At 39.6% G+C, this 22617-nt stretch overlaps 1 protein-coding gene across 4 annotated transcripts in view; it reads left to right on the top strand.

Annotated features, from left to right (window-relative positions):
• Positions 1–21937, top strand: part of sgk1 (serum/glucocorticoid regulated kinase 1) — a 45285-nt gene extending 23348 nt beyond the window's left edge. The window contains exons 4-14 of one of the 4 annotated variants that reach the window (XM_046869564.1): positions 1023–1220; positions 6845–6905; positions 17746–17821; positions 17949–18024; positions 18115–18303; positions 18832–18963; positions 19356–19592; positions 19779–19874; positions 19981–20136; positions 20224–20313; positions 20788–21937. In XM_046869564.1, the coding sequence (XP_046725520.1) occupies positions 1023–1220; positions 6845–6905; positions 17746–17821; positions 17949–18024; positions 18115–18303; positions 18832–18963; positions 19356–19592; positions 19779–19874; positions 19981–20136; positions 20224–20313; positions 20788–20955 (1479 nt within the window). In that variant the 3' untranslated portion in view covers positions 20956–21937. Of the gene's footprint in view, positions 1–1022; positions 1221–6844; positions 6906–16564; positions 16743–17426; positions 17601–17745; positions 17822–17948; positions 18025–18114; positions 18304–18831; positions 18964–19355; positions 19593–19778; positions 19875–19980; positions 20137–20223; positions 20314–20787 lie in introns of those variants that run through there. The other 3 variants (XM_046869566.1, XM_046869567.1, XM_046869565.1) reach the window with 3 other exon arrangements.
• The last annotated feature ends 680 nt before the right edge of the window (positions 21938–22617 follow it).

Raw genomic sequence — 22617 nt, 5'->3', positions numbered from 1 at the left:
AACACGGTGAAAAACTTGGCTGGTTTCCATGGGTACAGCCTGCAGAAGGAAGCCTTGTGGGAGCTTGGGAATCTCAAGAATGTTTATCCAATGCGAGCAGTTCTGGCCTGAACTTTCCATACAGATATAATGCAATCAGGATGTTGCTCACACGCGCACACGCGCACACACACACACACACACACACACACACACACACACACACACACACACACGACACAAGACACAAATACAGGCTTCCAAAACAGCAGCTTTCCACTGGCTTAAATCAACAGGAATCAGAGAGAAAGACATAAATAGTAAAGTAGATGAAGAAGAGGGGAGAAAAAAGTGGAGAGGAAACGAGTGGAAACGAGGTGAAAAAAATGTAAAGGAAAGGAAAAGAGGAATAGAAGAGAGGAAAAAGATTAGAGGAGAGTAAATGAGAGAAGAGTGGCAAAGAAAGAGAAGGAACGAAAGTAGATAGGAGGAGAGGAAAGGAAAACAGAAAATGAGAAGAGAAGAGAAGAGAAGAGAAGAGAAGATGAGGAGAGGAAAAGAATAAAAGATAGAAAAGAAAAGGTGGCTGAAGAAGAGGAACAGAGAAAAAAGGAGAGATGTAGATAGGAGATTGATGGAGAAAGAAAGAGAAGAGATAATAATAAATAGAGAAAGAAAGTGGATAGATGGTGAAAGTGAAGGAATGAGAACAAGGTGAGATGGAGAAAATTGTGGAATGGAGAAAGTGGAGACAGAGAGAAGAGAGGATGGAGAGACAAGGAGGAGAGATTGTGAAAGGAGATGAATGGAGATGAGTTTTGTTGATAATTAGTCTGAAATCTAAGAGTGGACAGTCAACACCTTTAGATAGTGTGTGTGTGTGTGTGTGTGTGTGTGTGTGTGTGTGTGTGTGTGTGTGTGATGGTGTGTGTGTGTGTGTGTGTGTGAGAGAGAGAGAGAGAGAGAGAGAGAGAGAGAGAGAGAGAGAGAGAGACTTCCAAAATTACATTTGTGCTTGTTTGTTTGTTTATTTCTTTGTCCAGGTCAGGAAGTGGAAAATGCTGACTCGCCATCATGGTGATGGGAAGGTGAAAGAGGCGGAGCCAGAAGGTCACATGGTCTGTCCCTGGGCCATGACACCCCTGCTGGGAAACCCTGTACTCATGGAGTGCTCCATCTGCAATGGACCTTTCATCACCTACAGCAGCGAGGAGGCTTGGCAACCACGTCAACGCACACAGGTCATCACACACACACACACACACACACACACACACACACACTACATGACCAATTAGTGTCACACAGAAACAAAAAACTCCTGATATTGTCTCATTATACATTTTTCATGTCTTATTGTTCAATTTCTGTCCAAATCAGAAGTCCAACATGTGTGTATACCTGCTACCACTGCCACTGAGGGCTGGAAAGAAAACGTCAACATTATCCACATATCCAACATGTAATACATACACATGACTTGGCAAATGGACTCCCACACTGCTTTTCAGTGGAAAAGTAAATCGTGAGGTCCGTAGCTATTTCGCTTTCTCAGTAACAGATTCATGCACTGCAACACGTGCCCCCGGTTAGCTCGACGTAAGTACCATTGCTTATGCTAGCTCAGGCTCGACTCGCTCGGCTTCCGTCTCGGTCTCTGTGGGGGTCATTAAGGAAGCTTCTCGGTATCTCATGGAAACTGGTTTCGAAGCAACCGCAGGTTCTTTCTCGCCACAAGGGCGTCACGACACGAATAACAAAAAACAATATGTCCTCATAAAAAGCAAGCAAGAGATGTAGTGATGGATCAGAGATTTCACTGAATTGTTTGGGATGAAGTGACTGCCACAATCTGGGACATCTGAGAAAAACACATGACAAATACTGGGACACCTGACTTTTCCACCCATATGTAGTTCTTCACCAGACTGTTACCACCAACTTGTAGGCACACGATTACATCAGACGTCTTTGGATGTGTTAGCATGAAGATTTTCCATTTTCACTTGAACTAGGAGACCCAAATCTATTCCAGCATGACAATGTTCCTGTGCACAAAGCCAGCTCCATGAAGATATCGGTTGGAGTTGAAGATCTGCTAAAGAGCTCCAACTCTATTTAACACCTTTTGGATGAATGAGTATATAGAGAGAGGGTGTGTGAGAGTATAGAAAAGTAAAGATTTTGGAAATCAGAAGGGATGGAGAAAGAGGAGAGATGAAGAGAGGAGAAGAATGGAGAGAGAAAGAGGAGAGATAGAGCAGTGGAATGGAGAAAGAAATAGGAGAGGAAGTGAGAAAGAAATAGGAGAAGATAAAGAGAGTAGAGGAATGGAGAGAGCACGACAACAAATTGAGAGAGGAGAGGAATGGAGAGAGAAAGAGAAGTGATGGAGAAAGCAGAGGAATGAAGAGAGTAAGAAAAAGATGGAGAGAGGAGAGGGAAGAAAAGGGAAGGAGGAAAGATCGAGAGAGTATATTAAGGGTAAAAGCGATAGAAGAGATGGAGAGAGGAGAGGAATGGAGTGAGCAAGAGAAGAGATGGAGAGAGGCGAGAGTTGGTAAAAGAAAGAGGGAACGATAGACAGAGTGAAATAATGGTAAAAGCAAGAAATTAGATGGAGAGAGGAGACGGATGGAGAGAGATAGTGGAGACATATAGAGAGGAGAGGAATGGAGAGAGCACGAGAAGAGATGGAGAGAGAAGAGGGATGGAGAAAGAAAGAAGGAGAGAAAGATGTGCTTTGTGCAGAACTCCTGCCATGTGGTACTTAGCAAAAGGAAAAGCACAAACTTATCATGCATTATTAATGAGGCCTACATCTGCTAGCGTTATGGAGACAGTCTCCGAGTCGGGGAAACAAACTTCGGAGACAGAAAAGGAGATGAAAACATTGAGCGAGAAAAAGAGAGAGAGAACAAGGGAGAGAATAGAGGCATCATTTCGAAACACAGAGGCACAGAGAGGTGTGTGTGTGTGTAAGAGTGTGTGTATCATGTATCAAGTAAGTAGGTTAAGGTTAGCAGTCAAAGCTCTTTCACTTTCATACTCTGTCCTCCCTGCTGTGAGCTCCAGTCATCTCCAGTCTACTTATCTATTCTTCTCAGATATGAGGAAAAAACACAGATATGATCCATTGGAAATAAAAATGGAAATCTAAAGGAAGAATATGGCAGCATGCATATCGCAAATATGGCATGTAGGTCTTATATATATATATACACATAGACCTACATCTAACATCATTTTCAGCTTTTCCATTTTGAGCCTATTTCTACTAAATATAGCTGAGAATAAGCCGAGGATAAGAAAAAAAAAACATGGATCCTGAGTGAATGAAATAAATGTAGATCACATATCAGGTCATTCATTTCTGGCATATTTATGTCGCGAGGAAACACAAGTCGAGACAGAAAAACGTGATCTTTTATCAGCTACTCTATTTAACACATTTTGGATGAATGTGAACACTGACCCCAGGCCTCCTCACCTCACCTACATCAGTACCTGACTTTACTAACAACCTTGTGACTGAATGAATCTCACACAAATCTCCAGCGAGGTTTTGTGGAACATCTTATAAGAACAGTGGAGTATATTATATATATTATTATATTATATTATATTATATTATAACAGTAATTGGAGACCAAATGTGGACTGGGATGTAGATAGATAGATAGATAGATAGATAGATAGATAGATAGATAGATAGATAGATAGATAGATAGATAGATAGATAGATAGATAGATAGATAGATAGATAGATAGATAGATAGATAGATTGATGGATGATTCAAGGCATCTTCTGATGCATGGGCTGCCATTTAAAGCTGTGGCGTGATTTATTTATATTACAAATGCATTTGATTGGACCGGACATATTTGGACCAGAGCTACAAAGCTGTACTTTGTGGTTAAAGCAATGGAATTTCAATCCAAAGGTCATGAGTTCAGGATGGAAAGAGGGAAGAAAGAATGTATGACAGGAAGGAAGCAAGAAAGAGTTCAAATCCCACCTTCACTATGCTGCCACTCCTGGGCCCCTGAGAAAGGCCCTTAATGCCATAGCTTCAGATGTGAGATAAATGCAAGTTGCTCTGGATAAAGGTGTCTGATTTTTCCTTGCTCCCTTCCTGACTTCCTTCTTTCGTATATTTCTTTCTTCCTTCCTGCTTTTTTTCTTTCTTTCCTTCCTTCATTTCTACCTTTCTTGTTTCCTTCATTCTTTCCTTCCTTCCTTCTTTACCTCCTTCCTTCTTGTTTTCTTTCTTCCTCCTCTTTTTTTTACTTCCTTCCTTCCTTTCATCCTTCCTCCCTCCATTCCTTTCTTCCTTCCTTCCTTCCTTCCTTCCTCACTTCCTCACTTTCTTCCATCCTTCCCTCCTTCCTTCCGTTCAGTTGCTCTGGATAAGGGCATCTGCAAAATGGCATTAATATAAATGTAATGTAAATGTGAGTAGATCAGCATCACACACAGCATTAACAGCTGTTTACGCTGCATGTTTCAATAAAATGACAAACAAATTAACAAAAAAATTATAAATTCCCTTTCCAGCTTTCCAACCCAGTTTGGTTCTTGGTCAAATCCAACCCCATTTTCTTCATATCACATGCTTTTACCAACACAATGAAGTCAATTGGTGTCAAAGAGCAGCATAGGACATTTGGAGGAAACAATGTTTGCTGTCTTTTACTGTACATACCTCCATTCACATTTAGGATATTCAGCTGATTTCCTTATCCAGAGCAACTTACAGTTATCTTAGTTATGCAGCTAAACAAATAGGGGGTTAAGGACTTTGCTCAAGGGCTCAGCAGTAGTTTGGTGGTGCTGGGATTTAAACCATGATCTTGTGTGAAATGTCCATTTCCCACTGAGATGCCACTTCCCTCACATTCCTGAGCTCACAAACGTTGAAAACTTTGTTCATTCAAACTGTGAAAATTTGTAGCTCTGTGACGTCCTGTTGCAGGAAACCATTAGCCTGGTTTTTAGATGATCCAGAAATGTGATATTCAAGATGTTTATTTATTAGCAATCTTAGTCTTTCATTTAATAAATAAAATATTTACCTCAATGGTCATATTTGAATTATCCAGAAATGAAGGTAGGACAAGACAGAAGGACAAAATATTGAACATGAAGAACTTGTATTTGTTCAACTGAGCTGTAGAAGGTTAAGGGCCTTGCTCAAGGGCCCAGCTGTGGCAGCTTGGTGTTCTGGGATATAAACTCAACAGAAGTCCACTGACTTCCTTCCTTTCTTTCCCTCTCCTTTTCTTTCTTTCTTTCTTTCTTTCTTTCTTTCTTTCTTTCTTTCTTTCTTTCTTTCTTTCTTTCTTTCTTTCTTTCATCCTGGACAACCATCAATTGGTTATGTTTATGCTATAAATATTATAAAAAAATGCATATTCAACCTGAAGACAATTGCATGATTTTTATATACAGGATTCCAAAAAAGTGTAGGACAAGAATAAGTGGTGATAAATTTGGACAGCAGGAGTAAGTAGCAAGTAAACAGTAATTACACAGAACAGGAGCATAAATTGTACCACCCAACATACTGCTGAGGGGGCAAATGGCACACAGGGACACTATACATTATCTTAATTATAAAACTGTGCAGTTGAGGATTAAAGTCATTGCTTAAGGACCCAGAAGTGACAGCTTGGTGTTCTTGGATTTGAGCTCATGTCCTTTTAATCAGAAGTCCAAAAGGCCACCCTTCTTCTCTTCTTCCCTGCCTATCATCCTTTTTCCCTTCCTGCCTTCTTTCCTTGCTCCCTTCCTTCCTTTTCTTTTTCTCGCCTGTCTTCCTTCCTTTGCTCATTCCTTCCTTCCTTCCTTCCTTCCTAGTATTAACCTTAATGATTATATTAGAATTATCCACAAATAAAGCTATTAAAGGTATTTGAACTCATGGTCTTTAATCAGAAGTCACAATGCCTTCCTTCTTTCCTTTCTTCTTGCTTTTCTTTTGTCCATCCTTCCTTACTTTTTTCTGCCATTCTGTTGTTCATAACACAACTTAGCAGGCACTGTCACGTTTATGCTAGCAATGCTATAACAAAAGGTTCCAAAATGCATACTGAAGAAAACCCGGGTTTTTTATATGCAGGATTCCAAAAAAAAGTGGTGCTAAATTTAGTAAATACACAGGACAGGAGGAGTGAGTAGCAAGTAAACACTAATTACACAAAACAGGAGCAACAACAGGATAAATTAGCAGACTTAACATACTGCTGAGGGGACAAATGACACACAGGGACACTATCAATTATTATTTATGCAACTGAGCAGTTGAGGGTCAGAGGTCTTGCTCATGGATCCAGGATTGGCAGCTTGAAGGTGCTGGGAGTTGAACTTTTGACCTTGCAATCAGAAGGCTTCATTCCTCTCTTTTTTTCCTTCTTTCCTCTCTTCATTCCTGCCATCATCCTTCCTTCCTTACTGCCTTCCTTTCATCCTTTCTTTCTTCCTTCCTTCTGTCCTTCTTTACTTGGTTCCTTCCTTCTTTTATTTCTATCTTTCTTGTTCCCTTAATTTCTTCTTCTCTCCTTCCCTCCATAGTGCCTTAATTTTGTCTATCCTTCCTTCCTTCCTTCCTTCCTTCCTTCCTTTTCCTTTCTTCCTTCCTTCCTTCCTTCCTTCCTTTCTTCCTTCTAATGATTGGTCGCATTTACAACAGTAACATTATAACACGATTCCCCCTAGGCCCCGCCCCTCAAAGTTTTACCAGTGCAGCTAAAAACCAGTCGATAATACAGTTGAACTCTTCCGTGTGCACATACAAACTAAACTCAATGATACTGTATGTAACCTAACAACCCAATCTGATCATCTTTTCTGCTTTAATTTCAGGCGATGGATCTGTATTATCATGGAGAAGCCGATCCAGACTATAGCTGCACCTCAGATACCAGTAAGTAAAACCTTGACTTCATCCTGGGCAGTTATTATGTATCATGCCACGATCATTTCCTCCACTTCCTCCTCCAGATCATTAAAAAAACTTTATAACCGTATAACTCTTTACTCGAAGTGTGTAGAAGAGCAAGTGTCCCGGTTTAATTAATGTTCATAAAGCCTGATGACTCACTGCAGCTCTTCACACATTTTTGTCATGTAATTGTCTCAAAAAAAAAACTTGAAAACGCCACGAACAAAAAGAGACTTGCAGAAATGACTTGACAATTATATCCAACTTCTATTATTCCAGCCATTATCTCTCTGCCTGCATTCTGTTTGCGAGAATATTAAGGCAAATTACATTTGCATGCTAATGATACACTCATGAAACCCAGTGCTTGAAATGAGAACAAAGAATGGAGAAAAAAAATTACACACAAAAAAAAAAAGGTGTCTCACAGTTCTGGGGTTCAGGTGTATCGCCACCTATCATCCTAGTTTGTGACAGCTATTGTAGTTCGAATGCTTTTTTAAAGTGACATACAGTATTAAAGGGCCTGAAAAGGACAAACTGAAAGAATCAATGAGCCGTCAATTCGATTAAATTGAGCAAATTCAGTGCACTGACTTGTTGAAATGCTTCTCTGATTAAAGAAAAAAATCACGCCCGAGGTTATACGGAAACAACCGTATGACTAACTGTTCACTCGAAAAACATTAAAGCTGTTAATGATTGCTTTCTATCAGAACAATTGCACACATACCAGCGCTTCCGAGACAATAACAACTTACACAACTCCGTACATGTCCCAACATTCCCTCCTTCCTGTTTCTACTTCAGTTTTTTTTGTGTGTAGTTTTTTAACATTCAACAGTCAAATCTTCGAACATTACCACAGTATTCAGTGTTCATCTTTTAGATCGATTACATGTTCAGCCACTACTCAGAATCAATTGAAAAAACAAAACAATAAAAAGAGATCCTAAGATCCCATGTTTTTCCAAGTTTTTTTTTCGTGTCCCCCTCACTCTGCTGTCTCTCCTTCATGCGCTCATATGATACAATTTCATTCATCCCATCAATCCAATCTTTCCGATCAGGGGTTTTGGGGCATTTGCATAGCTGTCCTGGCAGCTGTGATACAACCAATCTTAATAATGCACTTTTTGCTATGTCACCAGATGTGACCCCAAATAGTCAAAAAAACGATGCTTCAATAGGAGGAGTCTGATTCGACTAATATCCAATCTCAGAGTCAAATCATCAAGTGTTATGAAACGAGGATCATGCTATTTTGGTTATACAGGTGGGGCTTAATATCTGATTTCACATAGAACTACTAATTTACTCCCAATAAATTAATATACAGCCTATTATGATAATACTGTAAATAAAAATATGATAAGAATATTATCTTTTAATACATATTTTTATCATGAGTAAATAAATGTCACAAAAAGTCTTATTGTGTATAATAATAATATCCATGTCCTATTTTGTAATGGATGAATTTCCCATAAGCTTCCTCTATGTTCTTACCCTCCTTCCTGTTTCTTCTTAATATTTGCACTTTATTAACAAAGATGAGGTGTATTTCATACATACTGTTTATCACACTAGAGTACTGATGTAAAGATTTTTACCGTTTTCTTCTTTAGTTTCTTTAGCTTCTTTAGTTTCTATTATCTACATATTTACCACTTACTTTATTATAGTGCAGGAGATAAAAGAGAAGAAATGGGTACAGTGTAGAGCAATGTGCAATGTGTCCACGGTGACTATAACATTCACCTTTCACTCACTGTGCATTAGTTCAGAAGTGGTACAGAAATATGGGAGGACTTATTCGGAATGACTGCTCGCTTTCCAGCGCGATTTTAGTCCCCACCAGTCCTGAGTTTTCGTCCAGCAAACTTTCCACTGGGACTAATTACAGTTATTTTTCCACTCGCTTACTCTGTTTTATGGCACTAGACTGAACTATGCGAACCCTGAATTAGACAGAACTATTTCTGTGACTACTACTACAATAAATTCTGCAAGTTTATGTGAAACAGTGTGAAGTCACAACATGATATTATTGTTGTATGATTATTATTAATATTTGTGATCAACATTTGAACAGTTTACATTTTTAAAACAATTTAAAATTTTAAATGCCTAATCGGTTAAATAATATATAAAATAATACTTTATAATATTTAATAAAATTTGAATAAATTAAATAAATGCAATACTATACTATACTGTATTATACTATACTGTACTGTACTGTACTATACTATACTCTATTATACTGTACTGTACTGTACTATATTGTACTGTACCATACCGTACTGTACTGTACTATACTCTATTATACTGTACTGTACTGTACTATACTATATTGTACTGTACCATACTATACTGTACTGTACTATACTTTACTGTATTTTACTATACTGTACTGTACTATACTATACTATACTATACTATACTATACTATACTATACTATACTATACTATACCACCACTGGGTTGCAAGGCAGTAGCAAAGTTATCACAGGGGAAAATATCTATAGACACTACTAACAGACACTACCCTGCTGACATTTTGTTTAATTGAGGCAGATTTTCTTTCTTTCAGTCGTGTGTGAAAGAGAGGGGATGATTCAGGATAGACACTATAAGCAGTTATGGTTATGTTTATATATATATATATATATATATATATATATATATATATATATATATATATATATATATATATATATATATATAAAACCTTGAGGCTATGGGTTGTAGGTTTGGACTATAGGAACAGTAGGTTTCTAATCCTATAATATTTTATTGTCATAGATTGTCACAATATACAGAATGTACAATACACTGGGAAATAGTACTTTGAATACTAAAACACACATTCCAGTAAGCGGACAATACAAAGATAATTGTTGTTGGTCAAATATCCTATAGGCACATGTATAATGGGATTAAAATCACCTAAATACAGCATCCGCATTTATATTTTTTTTTACAGCATTTGGAATCTTTATACTTGGTCCAAAAGCAACTAATGATGTCTAATGCCTATGTGGCATTTCATGTTTTGAACCAGAAAATTAGTCCAGCTGTGAGCACTAGTTCATATCCTGCCGGATATGTGGTCTCATCAAGGTCAGGTTGTGGCCACGTTCTGGTAGCGAGATTCCATTGCTGTCATTTCATGCTTCTGTGTAGGCCAGATGGAAGTGGTAAGCGTGGGCTGTCACTTATTTGCTATCTGGGTTGCACGGTCAGACAGAAACATGATGTTATAAAATAGCACTGTTGTTATTAGTCATTGTTGTTGCTGCTGAAGCACCAAAAAAATATCCAAAGTGATGGTTGGCTTTTGCTCAGTCATGAACAAACCTTTGTTAAACACCATAATTGGGTTTCTGCCAGTGTAGATTTAGAGCTGGCAAAACTCCAGGATGTGTGTCTATGTTTGTGTGTATGTGTGTAGTTACATAAGTCACAGGAACACCCCGAAAAACTGTATGCTCCTAAACCACATTAGCATGCTTAATGTCTGGATTTATTGTAGTTTAAGACACTTGTCTGGTATTTTTTTTAAACATATTATGTAAGCACAATTTTCCAATTAAAAAGAATATTTAGCCACTCAAGCTAAAACATGCTGGATCAAATCTTTAAAATCCCTTCTATCCTGAATCATCCTCTCTCTTTCACACACGACTGAAAGAAAGAAAATCTGCCTCAATTAAACAAAATGTCAGCATGGGAGGGGAAGTAAAAAGCCCGAGTTTTATAGAATGAACTACAACAACAGCAACAAAAAAAAAAATCCCACAACCGAGCTTAGTCAAGTTACAGAAAACACAATAACACAGTGACTCATCTTCGAGTCGTAATTATGGCAGATGTGTGCGGCTGTTTGGTGAAAGCTGACGTTAGCTGACGATGGATGGTGTGCAAACCGGTACAAAGGGAACAGCGGGTCATTGCATGGCTAAGCTCAGGCGAGCCTCAAATCATCCGTCTGACGTCTGTGTGTGTTTACAGTGCGTATGTGTATGTACTTGGCTCGGTGCCCTGTGAAGACACAATACATACAGTGGTGTTGCATGTGGAATTGACAGGATGATGGATGGAAAAAAGAGATTTCTTGTGGGAGAGCGGATAGAAATATCAACGAGGGAGAAATTGTTAATTCATGCATTAATGATTCGATCCATTAAATAAATTCATTCAAATTCATTTGCATATATGTGAGTGTTGATCTCTTATTTACATTAATTAACTAAGCGTAACACAAGCTTTCAGGATTTTCAACCAGCACCATAAGTCATGGCTCAGAGAATTTTGACAGCAGCATAAATTATCCTTTAGTACACTAAGTTACTCTCTTGCATATCAATAGCAAAGTGCTTCAAATTTGATTTACCTCTTGTGCTTCTTAACAACATGTACAGATATACAGTTCATTACTTACAATTATTGGAGCTCCGAATGCATATGGAATGGCATAGTTTTATCATTTTCATCTAGTTTTATTCAGATGTTTCCTGAAATAGCCTTATCTTGTCCTTCTGGCTGGCAGTAAAGGTAATACCCATTTATGGTTATTTTGAGTTGTCTAATGTCAGCTCATTGGCACGCTACCTCATTCCCACTAAAGACTATTTGTGAACTAAAAATGGTTCTGTGATCTAAAAATACTGTAATCAAGTCACCTCATGTTGACCGTTCAGCTATGGTTTACGGTGAGGATTAAGAAATGTTCTTGGATGTCTATCTAGCAGGGATTGTAAGATTCATTGATTTAAAAAGTGTGCATCAAATACATGGCATTTGTTTCACGATGCATCGTTTTTAACATATTTGCATCGGTAAAAACAATTTATTTATATATAATTATTAGTAGATGTGCTGCATTTTTATTATTTAAAAAGTGATAAAAAATTGTGACCAATATTTTATATGTAGATCGTTTTTCTTCTTGCTAATTTGTTTCTCAAGCACGTTCTCTCAGCACCGCTGTCGCTACGTGAATATGACGTATCGCAACACTACGGCGACCGAGGCGTGTCCTGAGAGTCACAGATTAACATGGCAGAGGTAGAGCTGCATCTTCCTGGAGACACAACAGGAACATCTTTTTCTCTTTTTTGCACAGCAAAGGCTTGTTTGTGAAAGGGCCATGCATTAGAACTCAGAAGAGTCTTATCTAAATTGATGATTTGCTGTCTGTCTGAACCACAGAAATAAAAGTGGACTATCTGTACCAAGCTAAATTGCATAGCATCCTTTTTTTTTCATTGAATCGTATTGTGTTGAATCTGATCGAAATCGATTCGCACTGCATCGTAATGGGGTGAATCTCATCGCATCTCATCGGTAGCTGATTTATATGTATCTTTAATGTGTCATATCGTTGACTAAGCGTCAAGATTCCCATCGCTTTATTTATGGAGATAAACATCTCTACTATCTAGTGTTAGCAGGAAGACAGATAAACGTGTAAGTGTGACTCTTTAAAATGTTGTCAGGTTATCTCATAGTAAACATTTATAATGATGAGATAGATAGATAGATAGATAGATAGATAGATAGATAGATAGATAGATAGATAGATAGATAGATAGATAGATAGATAGATAGATAGATAGATAGATAGATAGATAGATAGATAGATAGATAGATGGATGCTGTTTCTGAACCTGCTGGTTCTGGTGCGAATATTCTTGTATCTCCTTCTGGATGTTTGTGACTCAGATTTGAGGAGTCCATGATGATGATGTGTGCTCTATGTAGACTATCTGCTGTGGTAAAGGTGCTCGATGGCAGGTATTTTGGTGCCAGTGGTGGACTAGGCAGTGGTTTTTGTCCACAATATGGACGGCTTTCCTTTCACACACACCATCAGTTATATTGAAGTTAGCTCATAATAGCTTCTGATTTAGCATCAGAGGTGATGATATCGGATATCCTGTCAGATTCATGTTGTGGCAACTAGGATGACAGGTTCTAAGAAATATGATTTAGAAATCCTTTCAGAAATCCAGCCTTGTTAGTTGATGCTGGCGATCGATCTAGCATTAACAGTAGATTTTGCTATTAGCTAGCAAAAGTTAACTAGTATTTAGTTACTACAAGTATCTAGTAGCAGTGAAGCTGATAGATGTTTACTGGAACATCTCAGAAATCCTGTCAGGTTAGCTCCTGCTAGCTAGCTGACTTTTTTCTATACATTGAAAGAGATGTTCTCTTAATGACAGTGTGCAGTCTTATTACTTTAGATTTCCAATACAAGACCTGCCACCTGCAGAAGTTCTCTGATGATTCTGCAGTGGTGGGGTGTATTTGGGATGGACAGGAGTGAGAGTACAGAGGACTTCTGGACAGCTTTATGGAATGGTGCACCAGGAACCATCTGCTCCTGAACATCATGAAAACCAAGGAGATGATAGTGGACTTTAGGAGGGGTACAACTGAACTGTGATTAAACCCAACTTGTAGTGGACAACTACAAGTATTCAGGTCTTCACTTGAACAGCAGATTGGACTGCAGGACCAACACTGATGTTGTGTATAAGAAGAGGTTGAGCAGACTTTATTTCCTGAGGAAACTCAGATCCTTCAATGTATGCAGCAGGAAATCTTTTAGCAGTGTGTGTGGCCTTTATAGTGCTGTGGTCTGCCGGAGGAGCAGCATCAGTGCCAGGGATGCAGGCAAGATCAATAAAATCATCCGCAAGGCTAAATACATAATTGGACACAAACGGGACAAATTGGAGACACTAAGGGACAACAGGTCACTAAACAAACTGCTGTCAATCATGGAAAATCCATCCCACCCACTACATGATCTCTTACAGACGAGCAGAGTTCATTCTCCAACAGACTCATTCAGCTTCGCTGTCACAGAGAACGCTTCATGAAAACATTCCTAACATATGCCATTGCACTGTACAATGACTCACCTCTCTGTAACAGATGCTAATAACAACTTATAAACACATCTCATTATTCATTAGTCACTTTACACACATACATACATACACTGACAATTATCACATTTAATTCCTCTTCATTTCTTACTTTTTGAATTGCCAGTTTGCACTCTGTTTTTTATGTTGCATCGTCTACATTATTGTATTTATTTATTTATTTAAGTTACAATGAGTTACATTCCGCTTTTTGTTTTTTCTCCCATGATACTGTTTGTGTAACCTGCTGCTGCTGCTGTAACGCAATAATTTCCCTCACGGGATCCATAAAGTATATCAAAGTCGAAGTCTGATTGTACTGTAGAAATCTTAACTCTGGCATTTATGGCAGCAGCCAAGGTGCAAACAAAAACTCTGGTGTGTGTGTGTGTGTGTGCGTTTTCATGTTTAAAAACAACATATTGGTTTGTAAAAAGTAGTGGGATTCAACCAAAAACCTGTTTAATTGCTATGGTTTTCTAGGAGCTCCTGAAAGATGATAACAATGTAATTGTAGGTGTGTTTATTGTCAGCAATGACGGTTCCTGTTCTGATTTGTTTTTCCCGTCTGCTCTTGGTTGAGCGACGCCTGATGTTGATCATTACCTTTTCTCAGAGTTCACCACTCCAGTCCAGACATATGTCTAGTCAATGTTGCTGTTTTTAAGTCTCAAAAGTTGAGCAGTTAAATGACTGTCTTTCTTTTGAAATCACAAACAATTTGGATTAAGACCTATACAGTAGGTAGATGCATTGCATTGGCACCTGAGCCATAAGGTTAATAGTATATTGAGCCTTTGTATTACCTGAATCTCTGCTTAAATACTTCTTTGTATCATTCTAAATTGAAAAGTGATACTGCAAAAGTACATAACATCATTTGGAGGTAAACACCTTCATTAAATAGCTGTGAGAGTCCGTATTTAGAGTTCATATTATTTCCAGCTTCCTGGAAAAATTGCACTGAAGGCTACAGGGGTTGGAATGAAACCAAAAAGTGTGGTTAATGAGTTCACACATTTCTTATGATACCATAACTCATTTTCTCGAATACCTATCGTGGCAGTGAAATGTATGTTGTGCTTTACCTCAGAACAGTGATACAGTAAATTGCTTTATTTATGCACGCTCTGTTCAGACAGACCAGTTTCCTAATCTTCAGTATTGATGTCAATGCTTTAGCACCTGTCATCTCTTAGACCCCCACTCAGCTGATCTCTGTTTTGCCGTATAGCTGCATTGCAGTGTGGATCTTTAGGTTCGATGCTTGTGCCGTTTCATTTGTTAACGAGGAATCGGTTAGATGTGAAAAATGAAATGCATTCCTATTAATTTTAACTCTAAAAGGCGTTTACGATCCGGTTCTCTTTTCTCAAATCTGTTTCAATGTTCAATGTTTCAATACATATCAAAGGTAATATAGCAACAAGGAAATGTACACTTCATTGCCCTTTCTCCTGAGCTTGCCATGAACCGCACTAAATCCTACCAGTTGTCACCTCTGTGAGATCTTTTGACCTGGTTATAACACACTTATTATATGTCTGCTTGGTGTAAAGCTGATAAGGAGTCTTGGATTGCATGTGATAAAGTAAACCGTTCCAGACCGAGTACACTTTCTCGGGACGATGAGGAGCAACGAGCGACTTAAAGGTTCGTGTTTTTAGGTATTTATGTTTTTCTAATTTTGGACTGAAACAATAAGATGGTATGAATAAGGTATAACGGAGCATCCGAATCTGAACTGTTCAATGGGTTCACTTTTATAGACTTTCAATATAATTGAAGCCTCGGATTCGATCATAATCCACATCTGGAATAAAGGCGCGTGTACAGTGAGATGCATGGTGTGAGCAGTTTTATAGGGTTATGCATGAGCTGAAGTCATTTTTCTTCCATGTCGATCAGCCTAATAGAGCTGGATCAGTGATTTAATCAGTGAGTGCCTCTGAGTGCTCTGGTGTTGTGTAAATGCTTTCCACAGGTTTTTCCCTATAGCATTTGTGCAGCCTGGATTGTTGAGGGACATCACCTATAGCTTCTCATTATAGCATGAATGGAGAAATTTTGTTCAATGCTCAGCTTTGTAGCGTTTTCCCTTTAATCAGCTGAGGCCAGTGTTGCCAGATTGGTGCTCCTTGCATGGAATGTGAACAGGAACTTTTTCAGTGATTTACAGGGTTTGTGGAGTTGTTTATTAGTTGAAATATATCAGACAAATAAAAGTTTGCACATTAAAGTTTTTTTTCTTTAAGAATGAAATATAAATATTTATTCTTTAGACATTTTTGTTTGCTGTAAAGTTATTCATATCACATTTCACTTATAATGGTACAAGACCTACACTTTGCTTATATGGAGGTCTGGGTGAGTAAATAGGCATGCATCCTGTCTAACATAAACATCTGGATTCACACCACTTTGGAGACTATTGCAAGGTGAGAATGAACTTGATGGTGATAATGGAGAATGCCTTCCTACTGTTATGCATTGCACTGCATGGAAATCATGCATCTAAAATTAAATCTTTCACACCTCAAACACACATAAGCATTGGTTTTTTTTATTATTTGTAGACAGGAAAATTATTTGACAAGTTTGTTGAAACCGATTCAAAATTCAAGTGGGTTGGAGTAATTTGGGATTGGGAAAAGAATCTGGCAACACCGGCTCAAGTTCCTGGCACGGGCTTGCTCGTTATTGTCGGCGCCGCGCGAGCTTTCCAGGGCAGTTAGGAGAGAGCGCGAGCTCACTCGGGTCGCTGCTCGATGGTCACGTGGATTTCACCGGCAAATTGAACCGAGTTCGGCGGGGTCGATGCGGGATCGGTGACCGGAAACTCTATCTGATCGGGTAGGAGGTTACATTGTATCAGGTGATTCTCGAGTTCAAAAGAAACTGTTTCCATTCATCCCTTTGATGTATCTATAAGTTATGCTCTTGGGCTTGTTCCTGCGCGTGACCAGACTCCTTAATCCATTTGTATATATTTTTAAGTCACGAACAATATTAATTTAGATGCTTTCACGTCCAATGGACACGTTGTGTTCAAGTCTAAGATGAACAATTGCTCATTGATTGCTAACACATTTCATTTATTTCCGCGTGTCATTCCCATTTCTGTATTAAAAAAAATATATACTGTATATTTTTTATCAGGTTTTATCCAGGGTTGCCAGATTGCAAATTACACAAAGAATGGGTTGTTTAATGATTAAAACCCACAATAATTAGGCTTGACTTCAGAGGACATACGTTAGTTCATTTAAAATTAAGCTGCATATTATTATTATTATTATTTTAATGGTCTACTTTGGAAGAAAACGATAAAAAAAAATTAAACCCGCCCTAAATCTGGCAACCCGGCAAAAGCTTTGAGAATACAGTACCATTTTTCCGTCTTTTCGCAATGGGACGTTGGTGGCGCGCGCGTGGGCGGGACGTGACTCGTGACTCATTACTATTCAAAGCGCAGTCGCTCCGGATAGGTCGAGAAGGCGTTTGAAAGTGCGACAAGCCTCGCCCACGAGTTGCCCCCAGTTTGCCCCACTGTCTGGTATAAAGTGAGTGGAAAGTGCAGTGGAGGAGTTCAGTGAGGGCTTTTGTGTCGTTTTGGATTTTTGCCGGTGCTGGAAAGCTATATAGACAGTCATGACCATCCAAACGGAGACGAGCGTGAGCGCTCCCGCCATGACCTACTCTAAAACAAGGGGATTGGTGGCGAACCTCAGCGGTAGGCTTTCATGGGATGAATGGGGCTCCTTCAAGCCAAACCTGTTTCAGTGGAAGAATATCAAGTGACTCATTCTCTCTCTCTCTCTCTCTCTCTCTCTCTCTCTCTCTCTCTCTCTCTCTCTTTCTTTTTTTCTCTTTTGCAGCTTTTATGAAACAGAGGAAAATGGGACTGAATGATTTTATTCAGAAACTGGCAACCAGCTCGTACTCTTGCAAGCAGTAAGTACCTCATTTACTAATAGAAAAACAAACAAACAAACAAAAATCTAAAATGCATGCAACATGATCATAAACATACCAAATGCACAATTCTTTTGGATTAATCCTGGTCTGGTCTTTTTTACAGCACAGAGGTGGATTCCATCCTGACCTTGACGCCACCGCAGGATCCCGAGCTGATGACTACCAACTCCTCTCCTCCTGTAAGTATCCTCCTGCATGAGTGTCCTCACGTGAAACGATACCTCCATAAACCAGCATGCATCTGATTGAGATTCTGTCTCGTCCTGTAGCCCAGTCCGTCTCAGCAGATCAACCTGGGACCTTCGTCCAACCCGACCGCTAAGCCCTCAGACTTCAACTTCCTGAAGGTTATCGGAAAAGGCAGCTTCGGGAAGGTTCTTCTGGCTCGCCATCGCGGCGACGACAAATTCTACGCGGTCAAAGTGCTACAGAAGAAAGCCATCCTGAAGAAGAAAGAGGTGCGACATGCGATCTCTTTAAAAAGGCCAGACCGGGTGTCTGGTGTCCTTTTTGACTGATTCCCCATAGTTTTTTATGAAGTAAAGTCTTTTGGGAACTCTAGTCCTTATTATGTGTGTGTGTCTGTGTGTGTGTGTGTATACTGTATGTGTGCTTACCACAGATACTCTAAGTCAGTAGACATTTTTTAAGAAATCGTGTTTTTTTTTTCTTCTTTTTCTTCTGAACAGGGATGCATGTTAAAACTGCAATCTGTGGCAAACACACATGCATTATAAATATGTTAGGTCAAGATAAGGATGCCAAGTGTTCGACTTCTCCCTTTTCTAACTTTACCTTCAATAGTTTGTTTGTAGTCGGGTTTGTAGGGGGTGTGTGTGTGTGTGTGTGTGTGTGTGTGTGTGTGTGTGTGTGTGTGTGTGTGAAAATGTATTTCTGGGTAGTGTTTTCTGCCTCGTCTGATTCCTGATATATGATATATATGATGGATACATTAAACCCTGACCTCCTTGCTTTGTACGTTGCAGGAGAAACACATCATGTCCGAGCGTAACGTCTTACTGAAGAACGTGAAGCACCCGTTCCTCGTGGGTCTGCATTTCTCTTTCCAAACGGCCGACAAACTTTACTTCGTGCTGGACTACATCAATGGAGGAGAGGTAGGATTACTGCAGAGTGTTCATGGAATTTGATTTGCATGTAAAATTGGAGGACATAGGAGAGGTAAAGCGAGCAGAGACAAAGCGAGACAGTGAAGGGGGGAGACGGAGACAGAGAGCGGATATCCCTTCTGTGCTCTTTAAAGGGAGCTATTCAGGAAATGGCTGGGAGGGCCTGTGTGTGTGTGTGTGTGTAAGGGGGCAGCTCAATTTAGCATTGATGGAGCTTTGGTCCTGTGTGTCTGCTGTATCTTTCAGTAGCGTATACTCTCATTTCCTTCCATTGTTGGGGGACTGTGGAGTGAAGAAAGCACTGATTAAATATGCCTTGCAGGATGTCGGTCCAAGGACTTAATCATACTCTCCCTCTCTTTTTATTTCTCTTTCTGTAGCTGTTCTATCACCTTCAGCGAGAACGGTGCTTTCTGGAACCCCGTGCCCGTTTCTATGCGGCCGAAATCGCCAGCGCTCTGGGATACCTTCACTCTCTGAACATTGTCTACCGGGATCTGAAACCCGAAAACATCCTTCTGGACTCGCAAGGACACATCATACTGACCGACTTCGGCCTCTGCAAGGAGAACATCGAGCCTAACGGAACCACGTCTACGTTCTGCGGGACGCCAGAGGTACGTCTATATGTCTCCGCTGCTTGAGACTACAGGCCCTGTTTTTTTGTTCTTGTCACTTTTGGTAACCTTTGTAAATAAACAAAAGCGCTAAGTAAATACTTTTCCTTAGATGCCACTTTTTTTTCCTCGGCCTGTGACAAATCCACTCATGTTTACCTTCTGTCTCGTTTTCTTTTTTCTCAGTATTTGGCCCCAGAGGTGTTGCATAAGCAGCCGTACGATCGGACGGTGGACTGGTGGTGTTTGGGCGCCGTGCTCTATGAAATGCTTTACGGCTTGGTGAGTATTGCAGCGTTGTAGGAACCATGCCAGATATATAATTACTCCACCACAGAGAGAGGTGTTTTAACCCCGCACTTCTTTTTTTTTCCACTGGGCCCCACAGCCTCCATTTTATAGCCGCAACACAGCCGAGATGTACGACAACATCCTGAACAAACCGCTGCAGCTGAAGCCTAACATCTCCAATGCGGCCCGCCATCTGCTGGAGGGTCTGCTACAGAAAGACCGTACCAAAAGGCTAGGCTGCACCGATGACTTTGTAAGTTTGCTGTTTGAGCACATCACATGTGAATCAACGTTTCAACATGTGAATCAACTAATGTGCTTTTTTTTTTTTTTTTTACAGAATGAGATCAAGAACCACATGTTCTTCTCCCCTATCAACTGGGACGATCTGAATGCTAAGAAGCTCACCCCTCCTTTCAACCCAAATGTGGTATGTTCCATTATAGTGCACGTTTTGTTAGGATAAGGGGTCGTTATAGTGGATGAATCTATGTTCTCAGGGCAGAATAATCCCAAAGGCTTTCCTTTGCTGAACATGAAGTGATTTTCCCATGGTTTGTTTAAGGGGGTTCATGATCATGGGGACACCAAAGGATTTGCCCTAAAGCACTTTTTTTTTAAATCTAATTGATAGGAAATCTTTTATGCAACCATGTTATTAATTTATTCTAAATTAATTAGCTAATTAACACAATTTCAAATAAACTACTGATCGTATAACCCACTGACCTACTTTTCGTTTAAAAATTTCAATGCGGCGTAGAATCTTAAATTTGGTGAAATCAAACTGAAGCTCCTGGGAATATAGGATTGACTACACTGATGAGATTTTAGCTCACCATAAAAGTAAAAAGATTTTCATGTATGACTGTTTGTCTGATAAATGTTCTTCTGTTTTTTGCAGACTGGCCCCAATGACCTGCGACATTTCGACCCAGAGTTCACAGACGAGCCGGTGCCGAGCTCCATTGGCTGCTCCCCAGACAGTGCTCTGGTGACGGCCAGCATCAGCGACGCCGCCGAAGCCTTTCTGGGCTTCTCCTACGCTCCCAATATGGACTCTTACTTGTAGCCTATCACCATGGAGACACCATCCCATAGACTCTGAAAACCCGTAGCTCATTGCCATGGAAATGACGTCCCATGGAGTCCCACCTGTAGTGCATCACTATGAGAATGAAGCCAGCCCCATTGCCCCGCCCCCAGATTGGGGGCCCCTGTTTGCACATGGCCTTGGGCAGCTCCATAGGCCTTGGTTCAAAGGCCCGAATCGTACATGTGAGAGAATTGACTTTCTTTCCTCATCAACGTCATCGTCTTGTTTGTCAATGCAGTGCATGGTTACTTCTCTGCTTACGTACATCCTGGTCAGATTGTTCTGGATGGAGAGAGACAGAATGTGCAGGAGTGCTAATGGACTTTTACTTTCAAGTTGTTTTTCTTTTCACCCCCATATTCAAGAGTATTGCTGATGTCAGAACAGAATGTGAATGCTTTGCTTCCAGAGGACTGTGTGTACATGTGCCTTCATCTTCCCTCTCCTTCATGAGTCCTCTGGGTCATATGACCACAATCTGTCATCATTTGCATGACCTCAATTTTGGTTGCACAATTAGTCTTTGATTTAGGAATCAAATAAAAAAAATTCACCCATAATCCGTCAATTTTTCATTCCTCTTGATTGATTGGGCCAACTGCTGGAAGGGATCTGCTGCTATGTACGCGTGTAGATAGACGCCTGGACCGACCAATCAGACGCCTTCATCTCACCTTTAGTCTTCCAGCTCCCCCCCCTTTGTGATGTAACGAAGCCTTTAAAAAAAGCATTCCATTTGCATTCGCTCACCACATTCCACTCGATATGACTGTGTACTGCTATTTAAGTTTATTTGTATATTTTGAGTCTGTGTATTAGTTTTAATATATTTGGAACAAAACAACTAAGGATATGCTTATGTGTAATAACTGTTAAACATGTACTGTAAAATTGTAAAATGTTTGATTAATGTGACTGTTTGGTTTGCAATAAAACTACATTGATATTTTCCCCAAAATGTTAAGTTTCTGTCTTTTTATTCGCTGGATCGCAATAGGTTCGGTTAATGTTCACATAAGATAATAATAATATGGAGTCAAATGGGATCTTTGGTTTTAACTGAGATCATGAGGAAAATGGTCCTAATGGTCTGAGCTGGAGGGAAGTATTTAGTAGCTCAAACACACTTAACGTGGATGAGGTAAAATAGCAGAGGACCACATCAGGTTCCACAGACATGGAATCTGAGGTTATCATGGGCACAGACTTGGCAAAACTGTACCTATGTTACACAAACCAGAAATCCACTTGGTAAAATATGACTCAAATAAAAGTGTCCCTTTAAACTTTGACTTGAGTAAAGGTACAAAAGTATTTGCTTTCAAATGTACTTACGTACTAGAATTTATATCTATAATGTTCCTATCATTTTTGTCACAAGACTCTTCACTTAATCAACTCAGTTTATGTGAAAAGACTCGAATGTTAATATTGATGTTAATGATATGAGTCAAACACTGATATCTATTCAAATCATCACGAGCCCAAAATCGTCCTTTCAACTTCTTAAAAACAAAATCCTGCAAAAAAAGCCCACGTGTGTTGCGGCGAGTTCGAGTCTGGAGTTTCTTTGATCATTTATTCCTCTCTAAATGTTCTGCTTGCTGTTGAACTGACGTTGAACTGTATGTAGGTGAT

This window comes from Silurus meridionalis, chromosome 16 (genome assembly GCF_014805685.1).
Source record: "Silurus meridionalis isolate SWU-2019-XX chromosome 16, ASM1480568v1, whole genome shotgun sequence".
NCBI lineage: Eukaryota > Metazoa > Chordata > Actinopteri > Siluriformes > Siluridae > Silurus > Silurus meridionalis.
The sequence above is the reverse complement of the archived record's forward strand: the minus strand, read 5'-3'. Positions and strand labels throughout refer to the sequence as shown.